The 19,019-nt window shown below is 37.0% G+C and overlaps 1 protein-coding gene across 1 annotated transcript; it reads left to right on the top strand.

The window, feature by feature from the left end:
- The first annotated feature begins 503 nt into the window (after window positions 1-503).
- LOC121405777 (uncharacterized protein K02A2.6-like) lies at window positions 504-4,217 on the top strand. Its single transcript, XM_041596728.1, has one exon. The coding sequence runs from the start codon at window positions 504-506 to the stop codon at window positions 4,215-4,217; it is 3,714 nt and encodes a 1,237-aa protein (XP_041452662.1).
- The last annotated feature ends 14,802 nt before the right edge of the window (window positions 4,218-19,019 follow it).

Raw genomic sequence — 19,019 nt, 5'->3', positions numbered from 1 at the left:
TAGAAGTTGGCTCTGTCGTTGTATGGATTTGGAGTGCATGAATGTGCCTGGCCAAATTTCAGTATGACGGACAGTTAGCGTGACGTTTATGGGACATGAACATTCTATCTCAGTGAGAGTAGTAATAATTGAGCAAACATAATTGTTGGAAAGATACAAATACTTGCTAATTATTATACTGTTCATGAGTATATGCACAAGTGATATTGGTATGTTAAAGTTACTAAACTAAAAAAGTAAGACAAAGTTACTAACATTAACGATACACAGAAACAAAGACAACAACAGACAAAATGACAAATCTAAGTCAACCTCCTCCACTTGACTTAAAGGGAAATATTTCCGAGAATTGGAAAAGATTCAAACAAAAATTCACTCTATACAATGTTGCCTCAGGAATGTCAAAAAAAGATGACAAGTCACAAACATCAATGCTTCTACACGTAATAGGTGATGCTGCTTTGGAATTGTATAATACATTTGTATTTGCCGAGGATGAGAGCATGAAGCTTGAGAAAGTGTTGGACAAATTTGAGGAATATTGCATGCCAAAACGTAATCTAACGTATGAGAGACATAGATTTTTCACAAGATCACAATTAGAGCATGAGAGTGTTGATCAGTATGCAACTGAATTACGGAGTCGTGCACAGTCGTGTGAGTTTTCTTCGTTGGAAGATAGTCTTATACGGGACAGAATTATCTGTGGTATCTTAGATGATGGTCTAAGAGAGCATTTGTTGAGGCTAGATGATCTCACATTGGATAAAACGTTGCAAGTTTGTCGGGTTGCTGAACAAACTCGAACGCAGGCCCAAGCGTTGAGTTCCTCCGGAGAAAATGCCTCAATTCCGGTTGATTCTCTCAGCAAGAATAAGAAATCTTCTGGTAAAAAGTCAAACCAAACAAGACAAACAAAACCTCAAGATCGTACTAACAATAAAACATGTACAAGATGTGGTAATAGACATACCAAAGAAAAATGTCCTGCACAAGGTAAAACATGTAAAAAGTGCGGTAAGCAAAATCATTTTGCTAAGTGTTGTCGTACCCCAGTAGCAAAAGTCAATGAATTGCAACACTTAAAGGTAGATTCAGATGGTTTCATGATTTGTTCAGTTGATTCACAGGAACATGAATCAAAGGAAGAGTGGAAAGTCAGTTTGAGAGTCAATAATGAGCTAGTTGAGTTCAAGATAGATACTGGAGCTCAAGCTAACACTCTCCCTGAAACAATCTATCACAAACTGAAACCGAAACCAAAACTACAAAAAGCCAAAGTGAAGTTAACAGGTTACTATGAGACTAACATTCCAGTAAAAGGTCGTTGTTATGTCCAAATGGAGTACAAAGGAATTAAACACAGTGTTCAATGTTTCATCATTCCTGGAAATCGTCAACCATTGCTAGGTCTCAGGACGAGTGAAGAGTTGTATCTAGTAAAACGCGTCTATCATGTTGATAAACAAACAGAGATAAAAACAGGCAAAACTGTAGTGCAAGATTATGACAATGTATTTGTAGGATTAGGATGTCTTCCAGGCAAACATCACATTACATTGAAAGACAATGCACAACCAGTTCAACATGCATGTCGCAAAGTTCCATTTCCACTTCAAAAGAAACTAAAAGAGGAACTAGATAAGATGGAAAACATGAATGTAATCAAACAGGTTGATGAACCGACAGATTGGGTGTCTTCTCTTGTTGTAGTCAAGAAAAAGAATGGTCAACTCAGAGTCTGTCTAGATCCGCGTGATCTTAACCGTGCAATCAAACGAGAACACTATAAATTGCCTTCTAGAGCTGAAATAACCTCTCAGTTTGCTGGAGCCAAGTATTTCAGTAAATTAGATGCATCAAGTGGTTTTTGGCAAATCCAACTAGATGAAGATAGTTCCAAGCTTTGTACATTTATCACTCCGTATGGAAGATATAGATTCTTGAGACTACCTTTTGGTATCTGCAGTGCTCCTGAAGTATTTCACAAGATAATACATAACTTGTTCGTAGATATACCTGGTGTCAATACCATGATGGATGACATAGTGGTATGGGGAAGCACTCAAGAAGAGCATGACGATCGTCTGAGAAAAGTTCTAGACATCGCACAACAATCAAACTTGAAACTCAATCGAGACAAGTGTGAGTTCAATGTGAACCAGATGACTTTCATTGGTGACTTAATCAGCCAAGATGGAGTCAGACCAGATCCTAAAAAGGTGGCTGCCATCAGAAACATGGCAAGACCAACCTGTAAACAGGACATACAAAGGTTCTTGGGGATGATAAACTACCAAGCAAAATTCATTCCAAACCTATCAACAAGGTCAGCACCTCTACGTATTTTGCTTGACAAGAAAGTAGAGTGGATGTGGGAAAATGAACAAGAAAAAGCATGGTGCGAGTTGAAAGAAACTCTAATGAGTCAACCAGTGCTTCATTTCTATGACTGCACAAAACCCACTAAGATATCAGCTGATGCTTCAAAAAATGGACTAGGAGCAGTTCTCCTACAGCAACATGAACAAAATTGGCATCCAATAGCTTACGCATCAAGAGCTATGACTGATGCAGAAACACGTTACGCTCAGATAGAAAAAGAACTCTTAGCTATCACTTACGGATGTGAAAAATTTCATCAATATATCTATGGTCAAAAGATAGAAGTTGAAACAGATCACAAGCCACTTATCCCATTGTTTGTTAAGTCATTGGCAGATTGTCCTTTACGCATTCAAAGATTACTAATCAGAGTACAGAGATATGATCTCAAAGTGTCATATACACCTGGAAAGTACATGTTCACTGCCGATACACTGTCACGAGCAGTAGATCCAAAAGCAGAATTGAATGTTGAAACTGAAGAAGATATCAGAGTCTATGTAGATATGATAGTACAAGCAATGCCAGTAACATCAAACAAAAGACAAGAAATTGTTAAAGAGACCAAAAAAGATGTAGAGCTTCAAGAGTTGCTAGCCACTATCAGAAATGGTTGGCCAGAAAGTAAGCAACAATGTCCAGCTAGAATAAAACAGTACTGGAACATTCGAAGTGAACTCTCTGAAGCAGATGGAATCATATTCAAAGGTTCTAAAATAGTAATTCCAACTTCCATGAGACGATACATACTAAACCAAGTACACGAAGGTCACTTAGGCATTGAGAAATGTAAGAAACGTGCTAGGGAAGTAATCTATTGGCCAAGAATCAATGCAGACATCACCATGATCACTGAAATGGTTCAAAATTGTACTTCATGCCTAATGTACAAACCAAAACAACAGGCTGAAAGCCTAAATCCACATGCCGTGCCAAATCGTCCTTGGGAAAAAATTGCCGTAGATCTATTCACTTTGAACAAAAGAGAATATATGGTTGTCGTCGACTACTACTCACAATTCATTGAAGTATGTACTTTGACTTCAACTACAAGCAAGGCCGTGATTAATCACATGAAAGCAATATTTGCTCGTCATGGTACACCATGTGAACTGATGTCGGATAATGGTCCTCAATTTGCAAGCCAAGAATTCAAAAGCTTTGCAAAAGAATGGGATTTTCACCATACCACATCAAGTCCACATTATCCACAATCAAATGGCCTCGCAGAAAATGCTGTGAAGATTGTCAAAAATCTCATACTGAAGTCACAACACAGTGGACAAGATATCCACAGAGCTTTACAAGTCTATCGAAGTTCACCAATAGCATGCGGAAAATCTCCAGCAGAACTTCTGTACAATCGTCAGATTAGGTCAAACCTTCCCATGCTTGACACTTTGCTCAATAACCAACAGATTGATACTAAATCTGTGAGGGGAAGAAAGGATGAGCAGAAGGTGAAACAAAAAGAGCGATTCGATAAACATGCTCATGACTTGCCAAAGCTAAAACCTGGAGATCATGTGATACTCCAAGACATGAAAACTAATACCTGGTCACAACATGGTATCATAAAGTCTGTCAATAATCATAACAGATCATACCAAATTGAAACAGCTGCAGGTGAGATACGTCGCAGAAACAGACGTCACCTCAGGCCAGATCCCAGACACCAAGCCGAGTCTCTTCCATTACCAACACAGGATGACTTCGAGCTAGATGACAGCGCAGAAGCGGAACCAGCATCTGATGTTCGCGCATCTTCGTCACCATCCCGAACAACCAGAAGCGGACGAGTCGTTAAACCGCCAGATCGTTTAAACTTGTAAATAGAGGAAAGCGAACTAAACAGAAAAACTTTCGCGTTTCGTTTTGTAAATAGCCACATGAGTTCAAAAATAACTTTGAAACTGTAAATGGTTTGAACTCTAATACAACCCCATGATAACTGCATGATTGCATGTGCATGATATAAATTTGCATGTTAAAGTTAATCAGCAATACGGGATTGAATTTATCGCTATCACAAAACTCAACTCAACAGATGTCTCTACCGGTTCAACGAATTGTCGCATCATACAAACAGCAAAAATGAAATATATATGAAATGTAATGTTGCATGTTAAAATATTTGACAGCGACAGTACTCCAGCTTTAAGGGGCAGAATAATCCCCTAGTACTGTTGTAAGTGTACAGGTAGTCCACCCTGTCACTCTGTAGTTTAAGAAGTATTATATATGTGTATATAAACCTCTTTAAAGAAAGGGAGGTGTGGTGATAACTGATAAAGGTCTGCAAGCGTAGACTATACTTTGTTATTACACGTGACTACTTGCATAGAGAAAGTTATGGCTGCTACCAAGATGACGCAGTAGTGATCATTGTTGTTGCATCTCAACTAATAAATGTCTGTTGTATATACGTTTAAAGAACTGCCTACTGGACTTTTGATTTATATAACCTAAGTTCCAACCAGCAGTCATTGGCCACTTTTCATTACTTTATGATGATGGCAACATCCGGCCCAAAAACAATCTAAAAAAAAATTTAAATCTTTTAATCCTTGAATTGTCAATATACTCGGATCATCTTACCACAGACTAACATAGACTATCCTGACAATAAAAGTTTATAAATCACAACAATTCGAGATTCATTACTTGTTGACCATGACCTACATTCTAAAAATGAATAGATCGAGATCTAGATTAAAATTTAGAGGTCTAGACCAAAAGTGTGGACCCTATTTGTTATTTTAATTTAGGTTTCTAAAGCAAAGTTACGATTCCAGAAAAATCCACTTACACTGCATTCAGGGAAGTTATGATTCTTTTTCGAGATTGATATTTATATATATTTTCAGCTGTGGAACACTGAACATTCTATAACGTCGTTAGACCTATTAACAAACATGACTAATAAACAAATTAACGTACATGCAGCGACAGCATTTGATGGCGAGAGCGCTACAGTTATAGTGAGACATGAGAGAGACAGTGGTTAAACACCTATTAAACTAATTGTTTCATCATCTAGTCCTAGCCGGGAGCACTTTCATTGACGAGAGGATACTACGCGTGACTCCCCCACAAAAAACGTACAAATTATCTTTTTTTCAAGATAGGTCACGCTATACGTACGTAACGTAAGGTACGTATAACGTAACGTAAGGGTGTCTAAATGATACATCCACTCGTCTGGTCACAACCTGGACCTCATTATTTGTAGGAGTGGGGTAACTAGTGTCGTTTAATCATGGATTATCTTTCATCTGATCTTTCAACAGTTGTCTGTAACTTTTGGTTTGATCAACCAAAGAAGGTCACCAAGCATGTTGTAACAAGAAACTCAAAGAGTATCGACGTGGACAAATTTATCCCAGAGATATCGGCTTTGTATTCTGCTGTGCTTATGGCGCTGTCACACCTTGGCGTTTTAGACAGCGTATGCCCGACGTATGAGGAATTTGGCGAATACGCTGGCGTACGTCGAATACGTTAAGGGTAAGTTTTGCACACGTTAAGAGTACGCTAAAACACGCTGGTATACGTCGTCATACGGCGAGGTTGTCGAAAAATTTTGTGCAAGCACAAAATTTTTCGACGCATGCCAGCCGGTATGGCTCATACGTCCCGCATACGCAGGCCATAAGTTGTAGGCAAGTTACGCGATCGTTGATACACGTTGACACACGTTACTCGTAAGTTACTCATAAGTCGATGTACATCGAGATAATGTCCAGCGTACCCTAAAACTTACTTCTAACCTATGAGTAACGTGTTTTGAACGTATGTGTAACTTAACTCCAAAGTAAATTGACGTATGAAGACGTATGAAGACGTGCTCCGGACGACCACAAAACTTACTGAACGTGTTTATAACTTACAGCTACCGTATAATGGCGTATTGACTTTTATAGGAATTGGTATATAAAGGTGGGGTTCACAGGAGGAACTCATGTCTTCTTGATGTCCCAGATCATGGCGTTTTCTCGAATGAATTCGCACATGAGCTGCTCCTCTTGGACATCAAGACAAAACTGTGTCTTCTTATAGGCTACGACACGTGTTCGTCAGCGATACGCTGCCGCGCGCTATGCGTAAGTTAGGCTATCGTAGGGCATAAGTTGTGTACGCCAGCAATACGCTAAGCATTCGTTGGAATACGTTACTTATAAGTTAACGAATCGTTCGACATAAGTTACTAATACGTTATGCATACGTCCAACTCGTTATGAATACGCTAAGTATACGCCCAGAGTTGAAAAAAATTCAAAGTTCAGCGTATGCCGACGTTTTAGAGAAATTTTGATACGTCGGGCATACGCCATGTACGCTGTCTAAAACACCAAGGTGTGACACCACCTTTAGTGAGCTTCCTGATGTTGACAGCTTTGCTGACATGTTATGCTTGAAACTCCGGGAAACATTTGATGATCATGCTTCGCTTGTAGAGAGAAATGTGATTCTCCATCCTGAAAGCCCATGTTACATGCATGGACACTCTCCGTGAGGCCAAACGTGATAGGAAACGAAGTAAAAGAACGATGGTCAAAAGTTGTCTTTAGGTTCATAGGGATATCTATCGTGCTCAATGTCAAACATCATCAGCTTTTATTGAAGGCAAAGAGATATTTTTTACCTTGAGAATTAGCTAGCAGTCAACGGGGCTTGTATAAGTTGGTAAAAACATTGTCATCATCAGAGAGCAAGTTTCTTCAAACATCATCTTCTCCATTAGAATAAGATTTGTAGACTACTTCAAACCCGGGACTTCAAGGAAAAGATTGCTGATTTACGAGACAAGTTGATGCAAACTCCCAGTGGTGGACCGTGACCCGGAGGCGGACAAAGCAATTGGAGGGGCACTGTATTGTCTGTGAACAATTCTGTGACCCTCCAATGCTTTGTATCCCCCGGGTCACGGTCCGCCACTGCAAACTCCTGAGAACTATTCATTGAACTTCATGATCAGTGTCATTCTAATCTAGATACTGACCATGAGGTTTTTGAGAATGAAGTCGATCGTACCATCAAGTCATCATCTCCTTCGACATGCGAACTTGATCCCATGTCAACGGTAGTGACCAAGAGCTGCATCACTAAACTCTACTCTCAGTTATGTAACTGTTTTTGAAGAATGCCAGTTTATCTTCAGGGATTATGTCATCTCAATTTAAAAAAAAGCTATTGTTACCCCGGCCCCTTATTGGTTACATACACAACTTGTTCAAGATCACAATCATCACTCAGAATGTTCAATTTTCGGGACAAAATACATGAAATGTCCCTTAAAAGATAGCTCGCGCTTTGCGCTCGTATTATTCTATTAGGGCTTATATATGATATCATAAATTATTTATATTTAATCAGAATGAAGCGAACAAGTGACTGTTAGGACTACCCCTTCAAAGAAACAAATAAAAATCAGCTTTGAGCGCCCGATCAAGGAAAATGTGGGTTAAAATTTTCGCGACTTTTTGTGACTCTGTGTCAGCAATGAATATGATTAATTGTTCAATTGTAATTTTTTGTGACTCTGTGTGAGCAATGATTATGATTAATTAATATTTCATAAAATGCACTATTGTTAAAGAAATTTTACTTTAAATTCATAATCTCAGTTTGAAAGATATCTCTATTAATTTTTAATAGATTCCCTCACATTGTAATGTTAACGGCAATGAGATCGTCGATAAAGCTGCCAAGAAAGGAGCGGCGAAAATTTTTGTAGACATCGTTTTACCAAATACTATAAATGAACTTACATGCACACGCATGACATTTTATAAGGGGGTTTGGCAAGCAGATTGGAATGCGTCTAGAAAAGGTAGATTTTTATATGATATATTCATCATGTTCACGAAAACGTCTTAAAGCAGGCATATAGAAAAGGTTTTTCTCGGAAAGAGGAATGCCTCCTTCATCAAATCACATTAGGTAAGTGCAAATTAAACTATTATATGTTTCAAATTAAACAGCAATCTTCAGGCCTCTGTGAGGTGTGCAATGTATTTGAGACTATTGAACATTATGTTTTATTTTGTTCAAAATATATAAAGGAGAGACGCATTATGTTTAATAAACTTAAGATGAATGACCAGAATCATAAACAATAAATTGTTAATTAATCCCGATTATACACGGGAACTACTAACTTTTATATATGCCACTAACCGTTTTGACAGTTAGGTGTGTGTCTTTTTTTCAAACACAAGACATGAAAGAATGATTTGTAATATTAATAAGAAACTAAGAAAAGACAAAAGAATAAGAAGGACATGAAATTGTACCTGATTTCACATTTGAATTGTTATTTGACGAAGATTTTAAGAAATGCTATAAATATATACAAGCCGATTGGTTAGCTGGTGTGCCCTTTTCCACATACAATAATTTAGCACGCGCGATATTTAATTTCTCTATTAAAGTGTTATTCCTCGAAGATGTTTAATCTTGTATAGGACCTACTAAAATAATAGGTGGATGGGTGACTAATCTTTATCAATACGTGTCCCCCCTAATCAAAATAGTAGGGGGGGGGGAACACAATATTAAATGTCCCCCTACTATTTCTGGTCTTTTATGATGGTAAGAAATACATCATTCCAAATCGATATAAAACATAAAACATGTATTAAATTTGGGGTGATAACCTTTTTTTTTGTTCGTCAAATTTTCCAGCCCCTTGTCCCCCTACCTTTTGAGAGAGATTTCCGCCCCTGTCAATATGTCATATACACGTCAATGGTTTGACGTCGTATGCATGGATCGCCCTTGCCGACGACGTCCTATATACTTACGAAAGCGACTGGCGCGTATAATCTGGAGGGATTGAAGAGCGCCATCATATTCAACAACAGCAACAACTTGGTAATGGTAACATTCTTCAAGCTTAGGCGGCGATCTGCGGTTTGGGTGCACTTTTCTAACTGACTAATGGTTTATTGTTCTTTATGTGAAATGTAGGCCTACATGATATGGTGGTAAACCTAATGAATTTAGCGTAATAAAGTTTTTTAGAAGGAAAAAATACTAGAAAAAAAAAGATAGCATTAAAAATGAAATGGCAGAAATATAAAAGATACTGGTAAAGGTTTGAGTTAAATACATCGAAAGTTTAAACAAGTTTTAAGATTTTTTCTTGGCATTTGTTATGTCATTATATGAGAGCAACTTTCATCGTATAGTAATAAATCATTTGAAATTGAAAAGGATTTTTATTATAACTTCAGTATACCAACAGACAAACTACACTGTAAAAACTGTGGTGTTAAAACTGACACCAATTGGTGTTAATAGAGGACCACACCCTGAGGTGTTAAAATTACACCCTAGAGATTGAACACGGGCGGATCCAGCCTTCGCCAATAGGGGGGGGGGGGCCGGAATTTTTTCAGCCATATTTTCCCCGATCGGCCGCTCGAATATGATTTTTGCCGGGATTTTTTGTTTCTTTGAAGGGGTAGTCCTAATGGTCATTTTTTAGCTTTATTCTTATGAAACATAAATGTGTAATACCATTACCCTTATTTATATAATGCGAGCGCAAAGCGCGAGCCAAATTTTTTTGGAAATCTTATGGACTTTTTCATAAAATTTTGAACATTCTGGGAAATGTTTGTTTTCCTGAAAAAAAAATGCGTATGCAAGTTTATACGAAAGTAAAGAGTGCGCAGAAATGAAGTGATGAAAAAGGTACTGTTAAATACTTGCTTGCAAGTAGCCATGAAGACGTTACATATTTTTAAAAATCAAATAATGCGAGCGCGAATTGCGAGCCGAATATTTTTGACATTTTTACCTAACGAATAGAAATTCTTAGCACTTTTCGTAACTTAACAGAATAGGTATATAATTAATTGTGCGAGCATCATTAGATTTCATTCGATTCATGATGTAGCATCATTAGATTTATTTATTTCCGTTCAACAATTTTTTTTCAAAATACAATCAAAGTAACAATACATATTCAATATAATAGATAATACAGACAAATCAATGACATTTCGTAACAAATTTTGAATATAAATTAAACAAAACTACAATTTGTTGTAGTAATTTTATCAATGAAAAGAAACAAGAAATGAACGGAGGGACTTGCCGAGAAAAGCAAAAGCTTGTAGAGAAGGCAAGCCCCTAAACTTAGTTTCAATACTAATTATAAACAAACTATATATACAACTATATATACAACTATATATACAACTATATATACAACAGGCTCTTAGAATAATTTTTCAAACACAATTCAGATCACACACAGATATACTATTCTTCCAAAATAATATTCTTAAAGTAAGCGATTTATCTTTTCCAACTCGCCCAATTTATGTATAAACTAAACAAAGATGAGCACGAAGCGTGAGCAGAACATGTCGATATAAGTGGGGATCTTCCTTACATTAATAATGCGAGCGCAGAGCGCGAGCAGAATTTATTTGTATACGTTTTGAACTGCTCGAAATTGTACCTGTTATGGACTGCTTGCATTTAGCCATGAAGACGTTACATATTTTAACATTCAAATATTGCGAGCGCAAAGCGCGAGCTGAAGATTTTTGACCTTTTTACCTGAATAATGGAAATTCTAAGCACTTTTTGTAATCTTGGAAGGGCTCTATATAAACTGAACTTTATTGATGCGAGCGCGAAGCGCGAGCGGAACAATTCTGGACACTCTTCTTCATGTTTTGTAAATCATAAAAATGATAAGTTATTATCAATTTTCATACATTAATATTGCGAACGCAAAGCGCGAGCAGACACTTTTTGATATTGTGATCTAAAACTGGATAATCATTTAAATAGAGAACAATCTGCGTATCTGAATAAACGTGTGTTTTAGATTTCTACCTAGAATTTTGGTATTCTAAGTACCTTTCTTATCATGAAAATCAATAAAGCGAGCGCAAATTGTGCATAAGATGCATGACAATAATCAATGCGAGCGGAAATCGCGAGCCGAAATTTTTGATAAACTGTCATCAAAGTAGTTTGATTTAGAATTAATATTGGGATGTACATTACTCACTAATCAAAATGCTAGCGAGCAGCGCAAGCTGATACGTTTCGACAATCTGACCTGAATAGGGATATTTTGAGAACTTTATGGAATACAGGAAAATAATAGGTACCTGACAAATCAAATTTTGCGAGCGCGCAGCGCAAGCAGAAAATTATAATATTTAGACCATAATACAGATATTTTTACAGAGCACTTTTTAAAAATCAATTTGTAAATCAAACAAAGTAATGAAAGGTCAATTTCCCAGCTGAAATGTGATGTATATTGACTTCAAAGTTTGATATTTCAAGCTCCATATTGAGCAAGATATGCAAATCCCCTAAAAGACAATGCGAGCGCGAAGCGCGAGCGAAAATTTTATATCCTAACAAATAGATTTTTCAAAAAATTATTTTCAAAGTCTTACCCTTATGCTATTTTATTCAATCATGTTCCTCCTCTTATGTTTGCCTTTCTTCTTTTCTCCTCTCTTTTCCCTTCCTTTTCTTTTTTGCTTTCTTTTTCCCTTTTTTTTCTTTTGCTCCGCCAATAGGGGGGGGGGGGGCGGGCCCCTCGGGCCCCTCCTGGATCCGCCTATGGAACATAACACCAAAGAGTGTAAATGTAACAACCAGAGGTGTTGTAATAACACCTATGGGTGTAAAACTAACACCACCAATTTAACACCGGTGTAAAATAACTGGTGTGGTCCTCTATGTACACCGGTTAACACCACAGTTTTTACTGTGTATTTCTCATCAGCTCCTGAAAGAAGAAAATAAATAAGTCATCAACCATTAAAACGTTTTATTTTTTTTCATTCAACATTATATGACGTAACATATGGGGCGTAACGTATGACGTCATGAATAATAGAAACTTAAAATTCAAATAACGTTCTCAATATTTCATTGATTTTACTCAAACCTTCACCAATGCCTTTAAATGATTTGTTTTTCTTGCCATTTCGTAAGGTGAACTTAAATTGCACTAACCAGCATCATTCGTCTGACTGTTTCCTATTTATTCAAAATAAATCATATAGTTTTAGAGTGTTCAGTAGGGAGGGTGTTTGTTTGAACAGTATAAAGTGCAAGCGAAAAAACATTTGACGACGTGTTGTTTGAAGGATAAAACAGACAGCTGTGTGGAAGCTATTCCTGGTCCAAAGATTTCTCTCGTATTAATGTCGCAATCTGAAGAATCTCGACCATATAAAAAAATAGTGTATCTCCGCTTCCCGCACTGGCAAGCCAATGTTAACATTGGAATGTGTCCATACAAAATATCAACTCACTTTCTAGTTTCACAAACAAACGTTACCAAATGGATGCGTCCATACAAGATCTTGATCTACTTGCTATTTTAAACAGTGTCACCATAGCAATGAGATACCCTCACAATACTTAAATGCAGAGGAAATTCAGCAAGAGCTTCAAAAGTAAGGAAAAACAAGGTTTGAAATTCGGGGAGCGTTTCATCAACATTTTCGTCCGACAAGTTGTCAGTTCTGACAACTTTCCTTCATAATGATTGGATGAGAGGCACTGTTACCATAGTAACTGTCGGATGAAAAATACTTGTCGGATAAAACGTCTGACAAATCCTTTCATTAAACGCTTCCCGGGGTGCACTCAAGCTGTCCGCAGAAACTTTTAATTGCGAATGTTTCCATTTGTATTTGATCACAAAATGTGGATATTAACCCCATGAAAAAAATCTCAAATGGTGGCGTAATGGGCCTAAGATTTTGAAGGAAATCGATATGGCGTATCGCGTTGAATTAATAAGAAGTTGCGAGCGACCAACTTCAAATTCCCACATTTTTATCATAAAAATCAAACTTTATGTGGATTTTAAGAAAATGATATAATATTTCACCGTTATTTCTTTCCTTGTCTTTCTTCTCTTTTTTCTAAGTCTTTTTTTTGGGGGGGGGTGTAGGGCAAGTCTAAAGCCCCCAAACCCCAGCCCCATCGCCTGTATGCCAAATGATCTCAAAGCTTATTATGTCCTGGGATTGGACAAAATATTATATGATAACAGTTTTAAAGTGTGAAAAAAACTCAGAATTTTTACAATTTTTAAATCAACATTTCAAGGAAATACACCCATTTGAGATCTTACGTGTCACTGTCGCGCCAACATGCGCCCAGTTAAGTAATTTCAGATTATATTTCAATAAAAATTTCACAATTTTATTTTCGCAAGACGCACAAACAATATGGGAAAACAAAAATCAAAAGCGAGTGAGCGAAGCGACCGAAATTTTTTTTGGGCACTTTTTAAAAGTAAAATTGATTTTTGTGAACAATTGGTGAATTTGCTAAACGTTTTCAGTTTTTATTCTTTAAACATAAGTTTTCAAAATGTCGATGGGTGGGATGGAGTCAGCTACCCCCTTCGTACGACCATGCGAACATTTCACGTACTGTATAAATATTGACATGTAAATTGACATTGACATGTACGATTCATTGCCAGTGCTATCGGCGGTAATAAGTGTCAACCAAATGTCGTCATTTGGTTGAAAAAGGACAAAAAGACGGGCTAGATTATTGGAACTCGGTAAGTCGACTTATTCTGGAACTTTTTCCAGAATAAGTCGACTTACTTATACAAGATGATGCATTTTTAAAAAGCTTTTGGAAATTCGACAAATTTGTGCTAAAATAAGCTAATTTTTCTACTGATTTTGTTTACAACATGAGCAAGGGGAATATTTTTATCACATTTATAACAGATTGAATCGTTTGAAACCTCATGACAAATACAAAAGAAAATTCAAAAAATTTACTCGATTAAAATTATTACTATTATGCCATCCAGTTATAGATTTTACCATATTCAAATACAGTCCATACTTTATGCAGACATATTGCATAAAGAACGATGCTTGAATTCAAAATCATGTAAATTTCTTGTTTCACGTTCGATTGAAATTGTTACTGTTATGCCAGTTATAGATTTTACTCTATTTATTCAGATCAATAGGATATTTGCCCTGAATATATATAAATATTTTCATTTATCAAGAATCAAATGTAAAAATAAAAGAAGAAAAAAGTTTTCGTTCCAAAATGAAGGTGAGTTTGGTAAAATTCTGCATTCTAACTTAAAAGAGAACACCCGTTTTTTTAAATGTTTTTTTTGTACATGTGTCACGTCGGACTCAATCGGACAAACTGTACCCCTGTTTATCTAAAGCATACATGGAGTTCCCCGTTTACAGGCGCGTAGCCGGGGGGGCGGTGGCCCCCCAAACGTCCCCAAAAAGAAAAAAAAAAGAAGGGAAAAGAGAGGAGAAAAGGAAAAGGGAAGGGAGGAAAGGGAAGAAAGGTAGCTTTGTGTTTTTTTCCTTTTTATTCTTTTTTTTTCTCAAAAGAGAAACTCATTCATTCTCGCTCTGTATTTTTATATGAATTTTGCTTCCGCGCTGCGCGCGGTTAAATGACAATATTGAAGTTCTCCACTGTTTCCCCACCCTTTCTCTAACCCTATTTTCCACCTCAGCTATATGTGTTTCTTGCCAGTTAAAGTTCAAATGTATATAGGGCATGGATTTAAAGTAAAGTTAGGCCGAAGTATATGAAGTTATCCTTTTTTTTATTGTTCACGCAACTTCTGGTCGGGTCATCTCCGGGCGGGTATAACGTTTATATCAGTTTCTGCCGTCACCTCCATAAAGTCAACTTCTCCCGCTTTTCAGCTCGTTACTAAACAACCATAATTTTGGGGCAAACAGGTTCCTGATTTAAAAAGAAGGTAAAAAAAAAATTTGGTCGTTTTGAATAAAAAAAGAAGTACAATATTTTTTTTTATCAAATTCTATTAAATTTCATGTCATTTCCCTGCACATTCATCTCCTGTCCTGTTTTGCGCCCTCAGTTTTAAATTTTGAATGACACTTACGTTTCTTTGATTCAAAATGAAGCGCTTCAGGATAAGTCAAAGAAATTAGGCATCCTTTTTTTTTATATAATTTGAATAAATCACAGAAGTTTCAACTTTTTGCGCACTATTTTTCTTGTAATGAAGTTCAATATTCGTAGAAAATCAATTGAAATAGAGCCGATGGGGTACAAGATACCTGCATTTGATGAAACGTCGGCCCTATGAAATTTCAGAGTTTCATTGCTCTGCGCGGTAAGGAATATCTTCCTCCCGACAAATACATTTCTTCTCTTCTGTTTTGCGAGTTAAAGATATGCGCTGTCGCTAAATTGTTTGTAATCAATTCTGATCTTTCCAAGAGAAGTATTCAATATATCTTTGAAAAAACTCTTTTCTCAGGACCCTTTCCATGGAAAACATGATAAAACGCTTTAGCTTCCACGCTTCGCGCGGGGTTATTAGTATTTTAATTTCCTCCATTGTATTCCTTTTTTGTGCGTTCACAATCACTTTGAAAACAAGGTTCAAAATCGTCAACTGAATTGGAGCTGATATAGGTACTAGAGAAAAGAGAGATGGCTCCTTTTCATTTTAATTTATGAATCACCAAAAGCTTCGCGCTTCGCGCGGGAGGCAGAAACTCCCCCTCCCTGCACCCACCCCCTAGGGTGGGTGCATCGCGTGCATCTACCACCCCCTCCAAAATGAAATCCTGGCTACGCGGTTGCCCGTTTAGGGGCTGGATTAAACGGTGACTTCAAACCAAACCAAAAATTATAGAGTTGTTAAACTAGCGATTTGACTATGTTCGAGCATCCCAGTTTGGCTCCCTCATCAAAAGAATCACATCAATGCTCTTGAAGCTATCCAACGACGTTTTACTCGTTTTTGTATTTCATACAATGATGCAAAAAAATCTGACATACACAGAACGTCTGACAATTTTGTACATCTCATCGTTGTACAATAGATTGATTTACTTATCAGCTTCTTTTATGATGAAATGCCTATTTTTTAGTACATGCCACAACATATACTACCAATACTACCATTCCCAATGAAAAGGTACTGGATACATTATTATTTACTCATGAATTTGCCCGATGCAATGTTTTAAGATATACTTGCTATCATAGCTTTGCCCGCTTCTGTGAAACAATTCCTAGGGCTGAAAGAGACATGCATGTGCCTGGAACCAAATGTCAACATAATACTTAATGCTCTTCGAGAGCTCTTAGGTAACATGCCACCAATCGAAAAGGCATCGAAACATTTTGTAATTCAAATATTGCAATTTCTTCATTCTAGCCATCAATCGTAAAAAAAATGCATATCAGTAATTCTGCCACCCCATCCCCTCTACACTAATTCTATATCTCTCTATTTCCATTCACCATCTCTTCTTACTTTGTTTTCACAATTTCTCCTTTTCACTTTTATCCAGCTTTTGTTTTCTTTCTTTCCTTCTTGTTCTTAACCTTTTCTTCCTCTGCTTTTCTTTTTTTCTTTCTCTCTTTCTTTCTTTCTTTCTTTCTTTCATTCTTCCTTCCTTTCTTCCTTTCTTTCTTTCTTTCATTCTTCCTTCCTACCTTTCTTTCTTTCTTTCTTTCTGTCCTTCCTTCTAAACCTGTATAGCAAATTATGTCTTCAAATGTATGTTATTTGTTGAACTGTATTTTAATGTTAGTGTTCTTTTTAGCACCAGCTAATGAGGAGAGTCTTTTAACAGAAACTTGGTTTCTTTTGATAATCCTCAGGCATTAGCTGGTGTTCTTTCCTTTTTTTATTATATGATACTGTATGATGATCATTTTCAATGTAATGAATTTGACTATTGTTACGAGTTTAATGTGTACCTGGAAATGAAATAAAATTGAATTAAAATAAAGAAAGCCTGAAATTTGTATTCGCAATAGATTCTTCCGCCAGCGCCTTTAGAATTTTGGCTATGTACAGAGAAGTTTCACTGGCCGTTACTGTGGGTTGTGTGAACACGTCCTAACACTCCCCACAAACATTTTTTCCTTTTTTTTTGGGGGGGGGTACCTTCCTCGGCTCAGTGTAAAAATGGCAGAGGTATATAAAAATGGCAAAGGTAAAAATGGCAGAGTTTAAAAATGGCAAAGGTAAAATGGCAGAAGTATAAATGACAGCGGTAATAATGGCAAAGGTAAAAATAGCAAAGGTAAAAATGGCAGAGGTAAAAATGGCAAAGGTAAAAATGGCCGAGGTAAAAATGGCCGAGGTAAAAATGACAAAGGTAAAAATGACAGAGGTAAAAATGGCAAGGTAAAAATGGCAGAGGTAAAAATGGCAGAGATAAAAATGGCAAAGGTAAAAATGGCAGAGGTAAAAATGGCAAAGGTAAAAATGGCCGAGGTAAAAATGGCAGAGGTAAAAATGACAAAGGTAAAAATGACAGAGGTAAAAATGGCAAGGTAAAAATGGCAGAGGTAAAAATGGCAGAGGTAAAAATGGCAAAGGTAAAAATGGCAGAGGTAAAAATGGCAAAGGTAAAAATGGCAAAGGTAAAAATGGCAGAGGTAAAAATGGCAAAGGTAAAAATGGCAAAGGTAAAAATGGCAAAGGTAAAAATGACAAAGGTAAAAAATGACAAAGGTAAAAAAATGGCGGAGGTATGAATTATTCCTCTACCATTTTTACCCTGCACCACCTTCCTCATATCTATTCAGTATATGAGTGTTCCGTGTCAGTGGAGGTGACAAGTGTTGATCTCGGGGGCAGAAAATCCCACTTAAATCTTCCTTTTCTACCAGCCATCAGTGTTTGTGCTGTTTAAATTATGATTTATCATCCCTAATTGGAATGTCTGCGTTTTGATTTAATTTTGCATTTTGTCAACTGGAAATTGTGAAATTTTGAGGAGGGATTTTGGTTTACCCTTGGCTGTATTGTACCATCTTCATTCTGGTCCCATATAACAGTTTTTGTGTTGGATGACTACGACCTTCTACATTATTGTTATCCTCCTGCTACCAAGCCCAAGTTTCTACTGTGTCTACTAGCTTCATTTGTATATTATCAAACTACATCGTTTAGCCAGGATGAAGATGTAATGTATTAACTGTGCTTTTTTACCATCATTTTGGAGACTTTACTTATTCAGTTTCTCTGACTAGCTTTTGAACCTTTCTCCATTGTGCACTGTTGTATAGACTATGGCTATGATGGGCACAAGCAAGAAGTCCCACCAATTTCTTCTAGCCTTTCTCGCTGCGTTCTCAATTTTCTATTTCCTCCAGTGTGAATTGTGTCCTGCTAGCAAAACGAACAATGCTCTCTCAAATGATTTCAAGGCCAGTTTCTTTGTTATGACATGTAATAAGCTGAGCTATATCTCTCCAACTTCATCAAGACTGCTGGACTTTCAGTCAACATCCTTGGTTCATCTCTCCTTGTTGCTCCTTCTCAGTGGACAAGTTGAAACAAATCCAGGTCCGCATACAAATGGTTCAGAACGAGTGTATCCATGTGCTATCTGCGGAGATTGTGTACGTGACAGTGACCCAGCGATTCTGTGTGACACATGCAACTACTGGTGTCACTCTCCTGTGTTGGAATTTCAGCACGTAGTTATGATCAGCTTCTTGCAAAGTCTAGAAGTTTTGCCTGGAATTGTTTCCAGTGTGGATCCATAAACATCGGATCTAGCTCTTCTCTCCAAGGCCTTGATTTCACAGATACGAATAGTTTCTCTCCTCTCGATGAC

Source organism: Lytechinus variegatus, chromosome 19 (genome assembly GCF_018143015.1).
Source record: "Lytechinus variegatus isolate NC3 chromosome 19, Lvar_3.0, whole genome shotgun sequence".
Taxonomy (NCBI): Eukaryota; Metazoa; Echinodermata; class Echinoidea; order Temnopleuroida; family Toxopneustidae; genus Lytechinus; species Lytechinus variegatus.
This window is presented reverse-complemented; position numbering and strand designations above follow the sequence as displayed.

Coding starts and splice junctions, on each gene's coding strand:
- LOC121405777 (XM_041596728.1), top strand. CDS start 504: ATGAAGCTTGAGAAAGTGTTGGACAAATTTGAGGAATATTGCATGCCA.